The following is a 16,059-nucleotide window of genomic DNA, read 5'->3' as shown; positions in this document are numbered from 1 at the left end:
TTCTAGGTTACTAATACAACTAACTTGTATACAAAGTGTGCATAAGGAAGGGAGTGAATAATTGTACTACAAGATCAAGTTGTAATAAATCGATGTTTGTGCCTGTAAGGATTCAAGCAAGCTTGAGTGCATAGAAACCATATGCCCAGACTATAGTCTGGAACACTGATCCTGCTAGGATAAGCTTTCTCCTATTTAGTAGACTCTAGAAATGTCCGGCCTCCAGAGCATTAGCTGTTTAAGGAATGATGTTTAACCCAAATAGTCTTTAAAAAGTGCATACTTCAGGACAGACTTTCTAGGATCATGCCAGTCAGTAAACATAACTCCAGCAGTGCTTGTCAGAGGAGACAAAATGGTGTACATGTGAGCTGGAAGATTTCTGTTCTTTCTTGGACATTTTAAGTTCTCAACGCTAAGGACATTTTATTTATAACTACTTAAAACATTAGGATTTCAGCCATCATTTTATTTTATAAAATTAGTGGTGATTTCCTAGATCATAATCTGAATGTTCTACTGAAGAGTTCAGCATACTTTATCTTCTTATGTGTTAGCTTTGTGAATTAACTCCATCAAATTTTAAATTGTTCATCTGGCTGCTTTTCTTTACCTGAGTTCTCTCTTTTTCCTAACTGGTTTGAGATTGTTGCTTCCTGTTTCTGAACTTTGTATTCAAAGTTCAGAGGGTATGGATTCAGAGGGTATGGATAATTCATTAGAAGCATTATCTCTCTGCTCTGTTTATTAATTTCCTTTAATCCATCCATCACACTTTCTTTTAGCACCTGGTCTGTTGCAGGTATTGTTCTAAGTGCTGGAAATACAGCAGTGAACAAAACAATGTCCCTGCAATATATAAGGTGTCTTCCTGCTGGTGAGACGGGAGAGACAATAAAATAAATGATCAGTTAGTTACATGTAAGGTGGTAAGTTTTATGAAGAAAGCTATACCTGTAGTCTCTTTCCATCAGCCCACCATATCTTATTGTTTTCCAAAGCTGAATAGGAACAACTGTAAATATCAGCTTATTTAAATATCTCAAACCCTGCTCGTTAAGCAAGTAATAGGCATAGACTGATGGTCGATTGTAGTATGATACTCTCCCCACACTTTTATCTATTCTAAAAGATCATTTAATTCAGTATATTACGTGTATATTTTAAAGTGTTTCATTCAATTTTTTGTCTACTTCATTTGTTTACAGTGGCACAATCTCCTTATATGATATTTCAATACTTCATTATTTTATGATTTTAAAGTCTTCATTATTAAAAATTATAATCATTGATATTCATGGAAAATTAAAAATCATGAACTTGTGAACAAAAATCCCCTAAATGAACAATATGAAGAATTCTTTAATTTTTTCCTTTTTTTTTTGCCATGTCTTAATGCTTACTTTTCATTGATGCTGAACATTTTAGATTTAATAGGCTCACAAAAAATTTCACTAATTCCATGACAGCATCTTGCCAAAACCTGTCATTTAAATTTATATAAATTTCTCTTTAGAGTGACTCTTTCTCTACCTTGCAACTTTTCTTCAGTGATCATGCTATTCAGTAGCCCACTAAAACCAATTTAATTTACCACATTCATTTTACTTAATGAAGTTAATGATTACTGGAATCTCTATTTGGGTTTCTAGGTTTTAATGTGGAATGTTAGGAAAATTGGTAAATGAAATATTATGCATTACCACTGGAGGGTAGTATTTCCAATTTTTATTTTCACAAATGATCAAGTTGAATTTAGCCTGATAGTCAAGCATGTCTTTGTTTTTAAAATATCTTATTTTCATAACCTCAGGCCCTTAAAAGTGTGCATTAGGGGGTAATCACTGCATGATTATCCCCCATGCAACGCTAATAAATTTGTATGCCTATTCTCTTAAAAAAAAAGTTTGTATTACTCAATGGAGACATTGATTAATGGATTATTTACTGTTTAATTCAGATTCTCCTTTTCTTTAGCCCATTATTCCTGTGTTTACACAAAATATTCGAGAAGGATTTAGATCACTTGGAGGAACAAGTAAGTTCTGATTCATACAATTTTTTTTTTTTTTTTTTTTTAGGGGAGTTAATACAGTTGTAATTCATACAATTTTTAATTACAATGCAATATTTAAAATATTTGGGTTTATAAAACCCTATAAGGAATCCTTTTGAATTATGAAGTTTAGAAAATGGATATATTTTTTACATATTTTTCTACTTAAAATGTAAATGAACCAGGTGCAGTGGCTCATGCCTGTAATCTCAGCACTTTGGGAGGCCATGGTGGGAGGATGGCTTGAGGCTAGTAGTTCAAGACCAGCTTGGGCAACGTAGTGAGATCCTGTCTCTACAAAAATTAAAATTAGCCTGGCATGGTGGTGTGTGCCTATAGTCCTAGCTACTGAGAAGGCTGGGTGGGAGAATCACTTGAACCTACCATTCTGAAGATACAGTGAGCTCTATGATCACACTTTTGCATTCTAGCCTGGGCAAAAGTGCAATGCAAGACCTTGTCTCTAAAATAAATTAATTTAAAATAAAAAGTCTAAATGATAACTTGTTCTAAGTAATGGTAGTTCTTAGATGTTATATTTTTGTTGAAAGTATCATACATACTGAAGCTTTTTAAATGAGCTTTTTAAAATTTTGGAGCAAATTGTCTAATATATTGTGTTAAACCATGTTGATGAGGTTTAGAACAAATTTACAAACTCTCCAAACTATCTTTTTAACTCAACCCAGAAGTTACAGCTTTAAAAATGGATGACAATATGATAGTGAATTAAGATTAACTGCCTAAGGAAGTATCATTTGCTTTGGTTTATTTCTGTCACTCTTCTTCTTCTTCTTTTTTTTAATATTTTGAACCATAATACACTTACATTGAAAATTTTTTTACCTATTTTTAATTTATTGATTAAAATAAACTTTTAATCCAGTTATAGGAGTATTAATGATTGTGCTTTTTCTTTGCAATGTCTGTTTTCTTATTTTGAAATTTTCAAAGTTTGTGTTTGTACCCTATGGTTTATATGTTGTTACATATTTGATGATATTTTGTATCCTTAGTACTATTATTGTTAGTGTTCCTATCCACATATAAGTCCCCTTCTGAAGAGCTTTAAGCTGCTATTATTTCTTTTATGGATAACATTGCTGTTTTCTTGATATTCTGTTATGTTTTTAAGTCTTAATTTATTCTCCCTTTTTTAAAAAATTTCAAGTAGAAAGGCAGATTGATGTGATGTTTTGCTTTTGTTATGGAATTATTTCTTTTAATTTTTTCTCAGCTCATTTCTTTAGAATTTAGATCAAATTATTCCAGAAATTTTGTTTACTTTATTATAAATTGTTTTTAAAATTTATTGTGACTGCTTTTTGAATTTTCTTGACTTTAAAATGAAATATTTCAAAAATTAATATCTAGTGATTTTGTGTTTATGATTTGTATCTTATTGTGCATTTGTGTTTCCATATGTAAACACTGTTTTCAGCTTTCAGTATAATCCATGACAGTATATTCCATGTGGCTTGTCTGTTTTGGATTCCTTTCTCAATGTTTTTGATTTTTTTTTTTTAAACTTAGTCTATCAGTTGATTTTACATTATTACCACTTTTTTATTTAATCCTGCTAAATTTTAGATTTGGTCAATAACATTAGTAATTCTTTGCTTTGATATATTAGTTTTGTTTTTCCTAATTTAGAATAATATTTTTAGTCCTTATTTTGCATCAGTAGTCTCATGTTTATATAAATTTATTTTATTTCTATAATATTTTTGATCTTTTATTCATGTAAATCACCTATTTGTGAGTCTCTAGACTTTAGCTTATGGCTTCTGGTAGCAGTTTTTACTCTTTGTTTTGCAGTAATAATAATTGGTTTGCCTTTTTAAATTCTCATATTTGTGAAAGCTCATCTTCTTAAAAAAATTAATTGACTTTTTGGTATATTTAGGTTTATAGAAAAATTAAGCAGAAAGTACAAAGAATTCTCATATCTTTCTTTACCACCCTCAGTTTCCACTCTTATTAACATCTTGCATTGATGTGGTACCTTTCTTACAATTGATGAAAAGCTCCTCTTTTAAAAAAATATTATATTAATTGCCAGGAAGTAATACTTTTTTGCCACCTTCCTATAAGTCTTACATAATTAATTTGAAAGTTTACAACTACAAGGTCAGACTAATTAACCAAGTAAAATGATTTTGTTTACTTTGAAACAGGGTTATTTAGGTGGCTTTACGAAAAATTTCGCTATCCATTTGCTCCAGTGTATGGAGGTTTTCCAGTGAAGTTACGGACCTATTTAGGTGATCCCATTCCATATGATCCAAAGATAACAGCAGAAGAATTAGTTGAAAAGGTAAATCAATTTTTATTTTTTAGTCTTAGGACAGATTTTTATTTTTCATTATGTTTAAATTTTATTTATTTATTTATGCTTTCTACAAGTATGTTCTAGATCAGTGGTTCTCAACCAGTGGTGATTTAATCCCCAGGGGACATTTGTCAATCTCTGAAGACTTACTGTGTCTATGGGCAAGATTAGAGGGTGACAGACATTTAGTGGGGAGACGCCAGGGATAGAATTTGTAGTAACCTGCACGATAGCTAGGAATGTATTTAGGTTTTTGGAAATATTGTAACTGGAGTTAGGAAGAGAAGTCAGAATTGATAAAGATAGTGACGTCATTTGTACCGAGACAATTACTGAAACCTTAAGCTTTACCAGCAGGTTAGAGAGAGAAGGCAGAGGACCGAGGACAGATGCAGGAGAGGTAACAAGTAAGGGTAGGACAGGGAAGGAGAACAACCAGTGCTGACTGAAAGGGGACTGGCAGAAAGATAAGAGAACTAGTAAATTTGTGTGATAGAGATCAGTGGGTAAAGTTTTTTAAAAAGCAGGATCAAGGAAGATGAGGATGAGAAAAGACCATTCATACAGCTTGAATTATACTTTCAGAGAGTATAAAATTACAAAAGCAATAAATGTCATGTTATTGAATCACTTAGAAAATGGGATGAATGTATTTTGATTATAATTTTGTTTTTTTTTTTTTGAGGCAGACTCTCACTCTGTTGTCCAGGCTAGAGTGCCGTGGCGTCAGCCTAGCTCACAGCAACCTCGAACTCCTGGGCTCAAGCAATTCTTCTGCCTCAGTCTCCTGAGTAGCTGGGACTACAGGCATGTGCCACCATGCCCGGCTAATTTTTTCCATATATTTTTAGTTGGCCAATGAATTTCTTTCTATTTTTAGTAAAGACGGGGTCTTGCTCTTGCTCAGGCTGGTTTCGAACTCCTGACCTTGAGTGATCTGCCCTCCTCAGCCTCCCAGAGTACTGGGATTATAGGCGTGAACCATGGCACCCGGCTTGATATAAGTTTTATACCAGCGTTTTGTGTGTATGTGTGTGTGTGTGTGTGTGTGTGTGTGTGTGTGTGTGTGTATATAGTCCGATTTATTTACAAATTTTTAAATTATGGTTAAAAAAACACATATTTACCATCTTCACCATTTTTAATCATATAGTTCAGTATGGTTAAGTACATTCACATTGTTGAACAACAGATCTCTAGAATTTTTTCATCTTGCAAAACTGTCTCTTTATACCCATTGAACCACCAACTTCCCATTTCCCCCTTTCATAGCCCCTGGCAATCACACCATTCTACTTTTCTAAGTTTGACTGCTTTAGATACCTCATATCAGTATATTTATCTTTTTGTGATTGGCATATTCAGTTAGCATAATGTCCTCAAGGTTCATCTATGTTGTCTCTTCCTTTTCTAAGGCTGAATAATATTCCATTTTATATATTTACCACTTTTTGTATATCAGTTCATTTGTTGATGGACACTTAAATTGTTTCTATATCTTGGCTATTGTGAACAACGTTACAGTGAATGTTGGTGTGCAAATGTCTCTAAAAGATATTGCTTTGAGTTCTTGTTTCAGTCTTCTACATGTGGCTGTCCAGTTTTCCCAGCACCATTTATTGAATAAGGATTCTTTTCCCCAGTGTGTGTTTTTGTCTGCTTTGTCGAAGATTAGTTGGCTATATGAGGATGGTTTTATATCTGGGTTCTCTGTTCTATTCCACTGGTCAATGTCCCTGTTCTTGTGCCAATCCAAAGCTGTTTTAATTACTGTAGCCTTGTAGTATAGTTTGAAGTTTGGTAAATTGATACCTCCTATTTTGTTTTTATTGCCTAGGATTGATTTTGCTATATGGGGTCTTCTCTAGTTCCATACAAAGTGTAAAATTATTTTTTCTATATCTGTGAAAAATAATGGTGGCATTTTGATAGGGATGGCATTGACTCTGTAGGTCACTTTGGGTAGTATAGACATTTTAACAATAATGATTCTGCCAACCCATGAACATGGTATATTCTTCTACTAGTTTACATCCTCTGCCATTTCCTTCTTCAGTGTTTCATAGTTCTCTGTGTAGACGTCTTTTACCTTCTTAGTTAAATATATTCCTAGGTACTTTATTTTCTTTGTTGCTATTTTGAAGGGAATTGAGTCTTTGATTTGGTTCTCACTTGTACTATTGTTGGTGTATATAAATGCCTCTGATTTCTGTTTATTGATTTTGTATCCTGAGACTTTACCAAATTCATTTATCAAATCAAGGAGTCTCTTGGTTGAATCCTTGGGGTTTTCTAGGTATAATATCATGTCATCAGCAAAGAGTGAGAGTTTGATCTATTCTGCTCCCATTTGGACGCCCTTAATTCCGCTCTCTTGTCTGATTGCTGTAGCAAGGACTTCCAGCACTCTGTTGAATAGAAGTGGAGATAGTGGGCAACCTTGTCTTGTTCCAGTTCTAAGTGGTAATGCTTTCAATTTTTCCCCATTCAGTATGATATGGGGTTTGTCTGATATGGGGGCTGTGGGTTTGTCATATAAGGCTTGTGTATGTTGAACCATCCCTGGATGAAGCCCACTTGGTTGTGATGGATTATTTCCTTGACAAGCACCTGGATTCGATTTGGATATATATTGAGAAGTGAGATTGCTAGATAACATGGTAATTCCATTTTTAATTTTTTAAGGAACTAAACTTTTTCACATCGACAGTACTATTTTACATTACCACCAACAGTTGCACAGGGATTCTGATTTCTCTATATCCTCATCAATGCTTGTTATTCTGTGGTGTTTGTTTGTTTATTTTATAGTGGCCATTTTAGTGGGTGTAAGGTGGTATTTCATTGTGGTTTTGATTGTATTTCTCTAATAATTAGTGACATTGGGCATCTTGGGTATATCTTGTTTGGAGAAATGTCTATTCAGTCACTTGCACAATTTTTAGTTGAGTTTTTTTGTTGTTGAGTTGCAGAATTTCTTTATATATTCAAGATGTCAACCCTGTATCAGATATACGATTTGCAAATATTTTCTCCCATTCTGTATGTTCCCTTTTCACTTTGTTGATTATTTTCTTTGATGTGCAGACATTTTGAGTTTGATATAGTCCCATTTGTTTATTTTTACTTTTGTTGCCTATGCTTTTGGTTTCACATCCAATAAATCGTTACAAAATTCATCATAATGAAGGTTTTCCCCTATGTTTTTTTCTAGGAGTTTTATAGTTTTAGATCTTTGATCCCTTTTGAGTTAATTTTTGTATATGGTGTAAAGTAGGAATCCACCTTATCTTGTATACACATTGTTTTGCATGTGGGTATCTAGTTTTCCTAATACCATTGCTGAAGAAATTGTCCTTTTCCCATTGTGTGGTCTTGGCACTGTTGTTGTAGATCATTTGAATATATATGTGAGGGTTCATTTCTGTTCAATTCCATTGGTGTATTTATCTGTCTTTATGTTAGTACCACTGTTTTGATTACTGTATAGTTATGTATAAAAAGGAAGAAATAAAATTAGGTTTGTAATATACCCTTTGAAATCAGGAAATGTAAGTCCTCTAGCTTTGTTCTTCTTTTCTAAGATTGTTTTGGCTATTTGGGAGCACTTGAGATTCCACACGAACTTTAGGATTTTTTTTCTATTATTTCAAAAAATGCCATTGGGATTTTTATAGGAATTACATTGAATCTATGGATTGCTTTGGGTAATATGGACATTTTAATAATATTAAGTCTTCCAATTCATGAACAGGGTGTGTTTTCCCACTTATTTGTGTTTTTTGTAATTTCTTTTATCAAAGAAATTTACAGTTTTACAGGTTCAGTGTACAAATCTTTCTCCTCCTTGATTAAGTTTATTCCTAATTATTTTATTGTTTTTGATGCTATTGTTTTTTATTTTCCATTCCTGTTGTTCATTGGGATTGTTTTCTTATTTTCTATTTCTGCTGTTCTATTGTTTATTGTTAGTATATAGAAATACAACTCATTTTCATGTGTGTTGATAATTGTGTCTTACAATTTTGTTGAATTTATTAGTTCTATTTTTTTGTGGAATCTTTAAGTCTTTAGAGTTTTCTACATATAAGATCATATCATCTGCAAACAAAGATAATTTTATTTCTTTTTATGTGTAGTCTGATTTAATCTTCACATCAACTGTATAATGTGGACCTTATTATCACTGTTTTACACGTGAGAAAATGGGGTGATTCAGTCAGCTTTGCTAGGTTGTGCTGGGGTAAAAAACCAGCCACAGAATCTCAGAGGTTTATCACAGTAAAATATACTTCTTGTTCGTCTTGTATTTCCCCTAAGGCTCAGCTGCAGCTTTGTCCATGTCTTCCTCACACTGGCTTTCAGGATGAAAGGAGAGCCCTGTGTGGGGCAATGCCATTTGATGGTAGAAGGAAAGGTCAGAAGTAGAACCATGAGGTTGCCCTTCAAGCTTCTGTTTGAAAGTGGTTCCCACACATCCTACAGATGGCCCAGAAAAGAGGGGCCTGCTAGGTAGAAGGAATGAGTGACTGTAATGTACCCTGCCATACTAGGACTTACCAAGTTTGGGCACTTAGAAAAGGATATATAACTGAAACACCTGTAATAATTATTAACAGCTATATGCTGGGCGTGGTGGCTCACGCCTGTAATCCTGTAGCACTCTGGGAGGCGGAGGCAGGTGGATCGCTCAAGGTTATGAGTTCAAAACCAGCCTGAGCAAAAGCGAGACCCCGTCTCTACTAAAAGTAGAAAGAAATTAATTGGCCAACTAAAAATACATAGAAAAAAAAATTATCCGGGCATGGTGGCAAATGTCTGTAGTCCCAGCTACTTGGGAGGCTGAGGCAGGAGGATTGCTTGAGCCCAGGAGTTTGAGGTTGCTGTGAGGTAGGCTGATGCCACGGCACTCTAGCCCAGGCAACAGAGTGAGACTCTGTCTCAAAAAAAACAAAAACCAAAAAAAACCCCATATTAACAGCTATAAAAGACTGAATCTTCCATTTGCCTACTAGAACATTTCCTACCACTTTTTTCTTCTGTTTGTTTGTTTTTTTTTCTCTTCATATTAGTGTTTATCCTGTGTAAGGCACTGTTGTGCTCAATGCTAGAAAAACACTAAGATGTGTGCTTTTTTTTTTTGTTTTTTTTTTTGAGGCAGTATCTCCTTCTGCTGCCTAGGCTTAAAGTGCAGTGGTGCGATCACTGCAACCTCAAACTCTTGAGCTCAAGCTATCCTCCTGCCTCAGTTTCCTGAGAAGCTGGGACTACAGTAATGTTTCACCATGGCTGGCTTATTTTTGCTAGATATGAGGTCTCGCTATGTTGCCCAAGCTGGTCTTGAACTCCTGGGGCCAAAAAGGGATGCCTGACTCCAACCGTGCCTCAGCCTTCCAAAGTGCTAGGATTACAGGTGTGAGCCACTGTGCCTGGCTCTAAGATGTGTCTTAAGGAGTTTCCAGTCTGGTGCAGAAAACAGCTATGCAGACAACTGCAATTCAAGGTTTAATACAGTAAGTATAAGAATTATACTGTCGGTGTACTGAGAAGGAAATCATTAATTCTGAGAGGAAGTGGAGGCTAAATTAGAGAGGACTTCTTGAAAGTAGAAGTAGTGTATGAAAATCTTTACAAAATAAATGATGTATATTGAGATCTTAAAAGAATAATGTTTTTTCTTTTGTTTTCTTAACAGACGAAGAATGCTCTTCAAGCTTTGATTGATGAGCACCAAAGAATACCAGGAAACATTATGAGTGCATTGTTAGAACGTTTTCATAAAAAACAAAAGGTCAATTAGAAGATGATTTAATATATTTATATTAATGTGTTTGCATCTAAGGTTCCTATCTTGTAAGTTTTGTAGGTCCTATGATTAGTGGTTTTTTAAAAAAATCATGTTATCTTTCATAGAACTCATTTGTTTTAAAATTGTATTGTCAATTTTGTTTTTGTAATCAATTGTGTCAAATAGTAACTTATATGCCTAATCATTCAGAAAATGATCATATTTTATTTATAAATTCCTAATAATGTATGATAAACATATAGATTCATAAAGTTAAGTTTTTTAATAATGGCAGTTTAGGTTAAACAGACATTCCTGAATATTGCATTTAACTTCTGTATCTGTTGCACTGAGCTAATTTTAGAAGAAGGCTTAAGGTAGGGTTTAGTGTGGTCACTTAAGTTATAAAAACATGCTTTTATCTCATGTTAGCTCATTCCCTTCATGGTTTTGGGCAAATCATGTAATGGTTTTTGTGCCTCAATAATTTCTTTTTGAAAAACATGATAGTACTGTGGTGAGGAATATTATTTTTAAGTTCTTTATATTTGCTGTGATAACTGCTGAGTAGAAATTACAATGGAATTAATTAAACCATATGAGAATTCTTTAGGAGTTATGTATATATTGTGTTCATCAGATGTTTAAATTATTCCTTCATGTATGATGTCCAGGGGCCAAGTACAATGAAAAAGATGTACTGTTTTTCAAATTGAATTTTTAAAAAATTAGGAAAAGTAAAATTTCTAATTGTTACTTTTAGTATTTATTATATTTTTAATGAGAGCCTATAAACAAACAGTATAGGGTGTGCTGTGCATTGTCAGCCCTATGATATGGTATTTTATACTGTTGGGTTAAAAATCATTGTCCTTCTCTGCCTTTCGTGCGTTAGAAGCTGAGAAAAGCAGAGCTCTCTGCTTTTGCTCAATATCATGGCTTATCCAGTTTGAAATTGCAACCAGAGAAATGGTTTTTTGTTTCAATAAAAATATACTTGAATGATGAATTTATATGAACACAAAGTCCTCTGAAAAATTAATGGCTTTTAATTTGTTGTCTTCTTGAAAACTGAATTTAAGGAGTATTTAAACAGAAAAGTGTCAGAAATCAAATGCAGTATCTCCCTCTCCCTTTTATAGATGTTTAAGTACTTGGGTTTTTGTATAGATTTTTGTATTACGAGTGTGTATTTACAATATGTGTAATGTATATAAAATAAAATAAGAATAAAGCTGAATTGCAATTCATTTTCGAAATTGCATGTGTGACTTTTTTTTATCATTTTAAATTGATTTTTATTGTTTTATTCTTAAGAGCTTGTTTGGAGATTCTAGCAGGGGAGTGCAGCTATGCGTATACCGTTCACTGAGGAATGGTCTTCCTCTATCAGGGAAGGTCGTCCTCTTCCACCGAGCGTGCAGCTTCAGGAGGGGTGCACAGGAGCAGTGAGGGAGGAAGGGGACACCTGCCTGGCTAGTCAGATCAGCCGAATCAACCCTGGCCCCTGGCGATTAGTGGGGTGACAGATGTCACAGCCAGATCGCCCTCACATCCTATTGTTTTATTCTTTACACATTTCTCACCCACAGTCATATTCTTTATATAAATAAACCTTACTTTCTAATGTAATAAGTACATTTTAATTTCACTGTCAATGAAAAGAGTCAATTTATGATTATTTGCAGGTTTTTTTCTCCTGCAGCAGTGAGTAGTGTTTTGTTCAAAATTGATAAATATTTCTAGAATGAACAAATAAAATGATCATAAAATAAATGAGAAAATTGGGGGCAACCATTTCATTTTAAAAACTGAAGAAAGAAAATCATTGAATGCTAATATAGCAAATGCTAATATTTTTACAGTATCTAAGTTTTACTGTTTTATTTAAAACTTTTTTGTTCCCTGATACTCAGACTAACAGGAATGCTTCCTGTCTCGATTGATAAGACCTTTATCGTTGCTATTTGAATTTAAATTGCAATTATAAGAGTCAGGGAATATAACTAAATATAGAAATATAATGGAAAGAGGGTGTATTAGATCTTGGCCGTTTTTAGGGAGTGTTTACAGTCAGAACCTGATGCAGACATGAGAGGCCCTCTCCAGAAGCATGAACATGGCACCGTTTTATGAGAAATTTTTTAGACCCATTTTTTTAAAACTTTCATTTGGAAGCAATTTCAAACTTACAGAAAAGTTGCAATAATAGTGCAAAGTACCCTCATATTCTCTTTACCCAGATTCACCAATGTAACACATTGTCGCATTTGTTTTATTCTCTTCACACATCCCTTGCCCTCTCTCTCTTTCTCTCTGCATAGATATCTATACTTTTTCTCCTGAATCATTTGCTAGTAAATTGCAAATTCCGTGTCCCTTACTGTTACCTTGACTGTGGAGGTTATCCATTTTCAGAATCACAGAACGATGATTTAAAATCAAAAAATTTATTGCTGATATAATAATTCTACAGACACCATAATTAGATTTCACCAGTTATCTCAATAATATTGTCTGTATCAGTTTCTCTTCTTGATCCATCCATTGCAGAGTCACACATTGCAGTTTAGTTTTCCTATTTTCTTTAGTCACCTTTAATCTAGAATGATTCCTCAGCCCTTCTGTTAATATATCTTTAATGATAGTGACCTTTTTGGAGAAGAGGGGTCATTTATTTTGTGGATAAGCCCTCAATTCTTTTTGCCTGATATTTCATCATGATTTGATTCAGGTTATGCATTATCCCAGAAATATGACAAGTGATGCTGTGGCTCTCTGCAGGGCATCACATCAGGAGGCACACAATGTTGGTTTGAGTCAGTAGTGGTGGTAACTTTGATCATTTGCGTAAGAGGGCATCTACTAGGTTTCTTCCCTGTAAAGTGAATATTTTTCCCTCTGTAATGAGTAAGTTCATCAACAGATACTTTGAGACTATGTACAGTCATGTGTTGTGTAACAACAAGGATGTATTTTGAGAAATACATTGTTAGACAATTTCATCATTCTGCAAACATATCATAGAGTGTACTTGCAAAAGCCTAGACAGTATAGGCTACCACACACCTCAGCGGTATGGTACAACCTATTGCTCATAGGCTACGAACTTGTGTAGTGTGTCACTGTACTAAATATTGTAGGCAATTATAACATCATGGTAAGTGTTTGTGTATCTAAATATATCTAAACATGGAAAAGATATGGTAAAAATACACTATTAAAATCTTATGGGGGGGGAAATGGGCATTTATTGAAACCTTAAAATCTGTACCCCCATAATATGCCAAAATAAAAAAAAATTAAAAAATTAAAAAAAAATTACCATTATACATAAAGAAATCAAATTGTAGACTAATAAAATATTTTGCTAGATAACATAAGCTAAAAGCATAAATATTAATACGATGATTGATTGGATAATACACAGGTTTAGTGGCTCTTATCCAAAATGCTTGAGACCAGGACTGTTTTGTATTTTGCATTTTTTTTTTGGATTTTGGCATACTTACATTATATTTACTAATTGGGTATCCAAAATCTGAAAATCCAAAATCTGAAATCCTCCTTTGAGCATCATGTCAGCACTCAAAGTTTTTAATTTTGTAGCATTTTGGATTTGGGATGCTCAACCTGTAATAAACCCTTACAACACAAATAATGTCACTTAAATCAAATTACCCTAAGAAAAATGCAGCAATTGTTTTAAAAAATAAAATCTATATTTTATAAATAAGCCATATAAATTAAAAATTAAAACAGTATTCATTGAATTGAAGACCAACATTTAAGGGTAAAGGAATGAATGAAAAGAAACACAGGAAGAAATAAAGTTAATCAACAAACATATAAAAATGTTCAACTCCTACTCATAAAAGAAATTCAAAGTATAAACAAACAATAAAGTTTTGTTATAACTAAAAAAAAAAATCTTATGGGATCACTGTTATATATGTGGTCTATAGTATAACTGAAATATCAAGTGGTGCATGACTGCATATCTGTTCCTCATCAAATCTTTGGTCACTAGTTTTAGCATACTTTAAATGGATTCTTGCATAAATAAATTATTACTCTGAGGGGTTTAAGAGTGTGATTTTCTGACACATATTCTACATTTATTAGTTGGCATTCTATAAGAAAGAGCTTTCCAATTTCTTCCCCATCCCTTACTTATTACAAGTATGGCTCATGGGATTCATCTTTTATTCAAAGAGTTATGAATGCACTTTTAAGTGATTTAAATATGAGACCCTCTGAAGCTGATAGCATTTATGAACCACTGAAAGATATTTACAGAGGTAAGTGGGGTATGATTTTATACATGATCATTATTTTTAAAAATATATATTTATGTTACTTTTTTGTAAAATATACATAACATTAAATTTATCATTTTTGCCATTTTAAAGTGTATAGTTCACTGGCTATCGAGTATATTCAAAATGTTGTGGAACCATCACCACTATCCAGTTCCAGAACTTTTTCATCATTACAGACACTCTGTACCCATTAAACAATAATGCTCCATTCCCTCCTCTACTCAGCCCTTGCTAACCATTTTTCTACTTTCTGTCAGAATGACTTTGCCTACTCTAGGTACCGCATATAAGTGGAATCAATATTTGTCGTTTTGTGTCTGGCTTATTTCACTTAGCATTATTATTTGGTATTTTTTGTGACACTAAATACATCATTGTGACACCAACTCTCCAAACTTCCGGTACCAACTGGATGTCCTAAAATTCAATTCAATTCTGACGCTAACTCCTCTGAGTTAACACAGAACCCAAAGGTAAGGGTGCAGTCCCACAAGGTCGGACACACCTCCGTATACTCCCTCCCTTTTGGAGGTTAGATACATTAATTAACCAGCATTAATGTTAAAACAGAGATCATTTTGTTAAAACAGACTGAGGAAAGAGACTCTTTGTGACAATAAGATAGTGAATTATTAACAGGACCTAAGGCCACGTAGGGCAAAGTTTAAATCACCTGCAGGCCATCAATTTGCTTAACAGATCTCTTGAGTATATTGGGGCTTGTCTCTGATTAACAGACATCCTTACCTTAACTTAAAATATTCTAAGCCTTTTGACAAAGCTTTATTTCTTTACTCAATTACAAATCAAAGAATCTTTGAACACACCTGTAACCTTGAGCCCCCCCCCCCCCCCCCTTCAAGATGTCCCACGTTTTTGGGCCACACCAATGTACACCTTCCACATATTGGTTTATGATTTTGCCTATAATTTCTATCTCCCTAAAATGTATAAAACCCAACCATAACCTGACAGCCTCACTTACTCAAGACTTCTTGGATGTGGCTCCCTGGGCTATGGTCAGATACACTGGCTCAGAATAAACCTCTTTAAACTATTTTACAGAGTTTGGGCTTTTTTCCATTAACACAGGCTACCCCACCTCTGCCAATTTAGTCATTCCCATGACTTCCACTCAGGTCTGATAATTTGCTAGAACAACTCACAGAACTCAGGAAAGTGCTATTCTTAAGTTTTATTTTAAAGGATACAACTCAGGGGAAGAGAGCAAGGTATGGGATGGAGGTGCAGAGCTTCTGTGTCCTGTCCGGGTGCACCACCCTCCAAGCACATCAACATGTCCACCAACCCAGGTCTCATGGGGCATGATTCATGGCAACATTGGCCATTGGTGACTGGACTCAAACCTCTAGCCCCTCTTCCCTCCCATGAGGCTGGGGGAGGGGCTGAAAGATCTAATCCTCTGATTAAGTACTGTAGTTGATTCTTCTGGTAACCAGCCCCCATCCTGAAGCTATCTAGAGGCCCCCTGCTATGAGTTAGTTAACATACAAAAGACATTCCTAACTCAGCAGATTCCAAAGGGTTTAGGAACTGGGAA

General features: G+C 34.1%; 1 protein-coding gene across 5 annotated transcripts in view; it reads left to right on the top strand.

The window, feature by feature from the left end:
- The window catches only part of TMEM68 (transmembrane protein 68), a 36,862-nt gene extending 25,258 nt beyond the window's left edge, over positions 1-11,604 (top strand). Inside the window, exons 5-7 of one of the 5 annotated variants that reach the window (XM_076005305.1) lie at positions 1,978-2,038; positions 4,234-4,373; positions 10,084-11,603. In XM_076005305.1, the coding sequence (XP_075861420.1) occupies positions 1,978-2,038; positions 4,234-4,373; positions 10,084-10,188 (306 nt within the window). In that variant the 3' untranslated portion in view covers positions 10,189-11,603. Of the gene's footprint in view, positions 1-1,977; positions 2,039-4,233; positions 4,374-5,077; positions 5,205-10,083 lie in introns of those variants that run through there. The other 4 variants (XM_076005303.1, XM_076005304.1, XR_002224397.2 and 1 more) reach the window with 4 other exon arrangements.
- The last annotated feature ends 4,455 nt before the right edge of the window (positions 11,605-16,059 follow it).

The sequence above is a fragment of the Microcebus murinus genome, chromosome 7 (assembly GCF_040939455.1).
Source record: "Microcebus murinus isolate Inina chromosome 7, M.murinus_Inina_mat1.0, whole genome shotgun sequence".
In the NCBI taxonomy this organism is placed as follows: domain Eukaryota; kingdom Metazoa; phylum Chordata; class Mammalia; order Primates; family Cheirogaleidae; genus Microcebus; species Microcebus murinus.
This window is presented reverse-complemented; position numbering and strand designations above follow the sequence as displayed.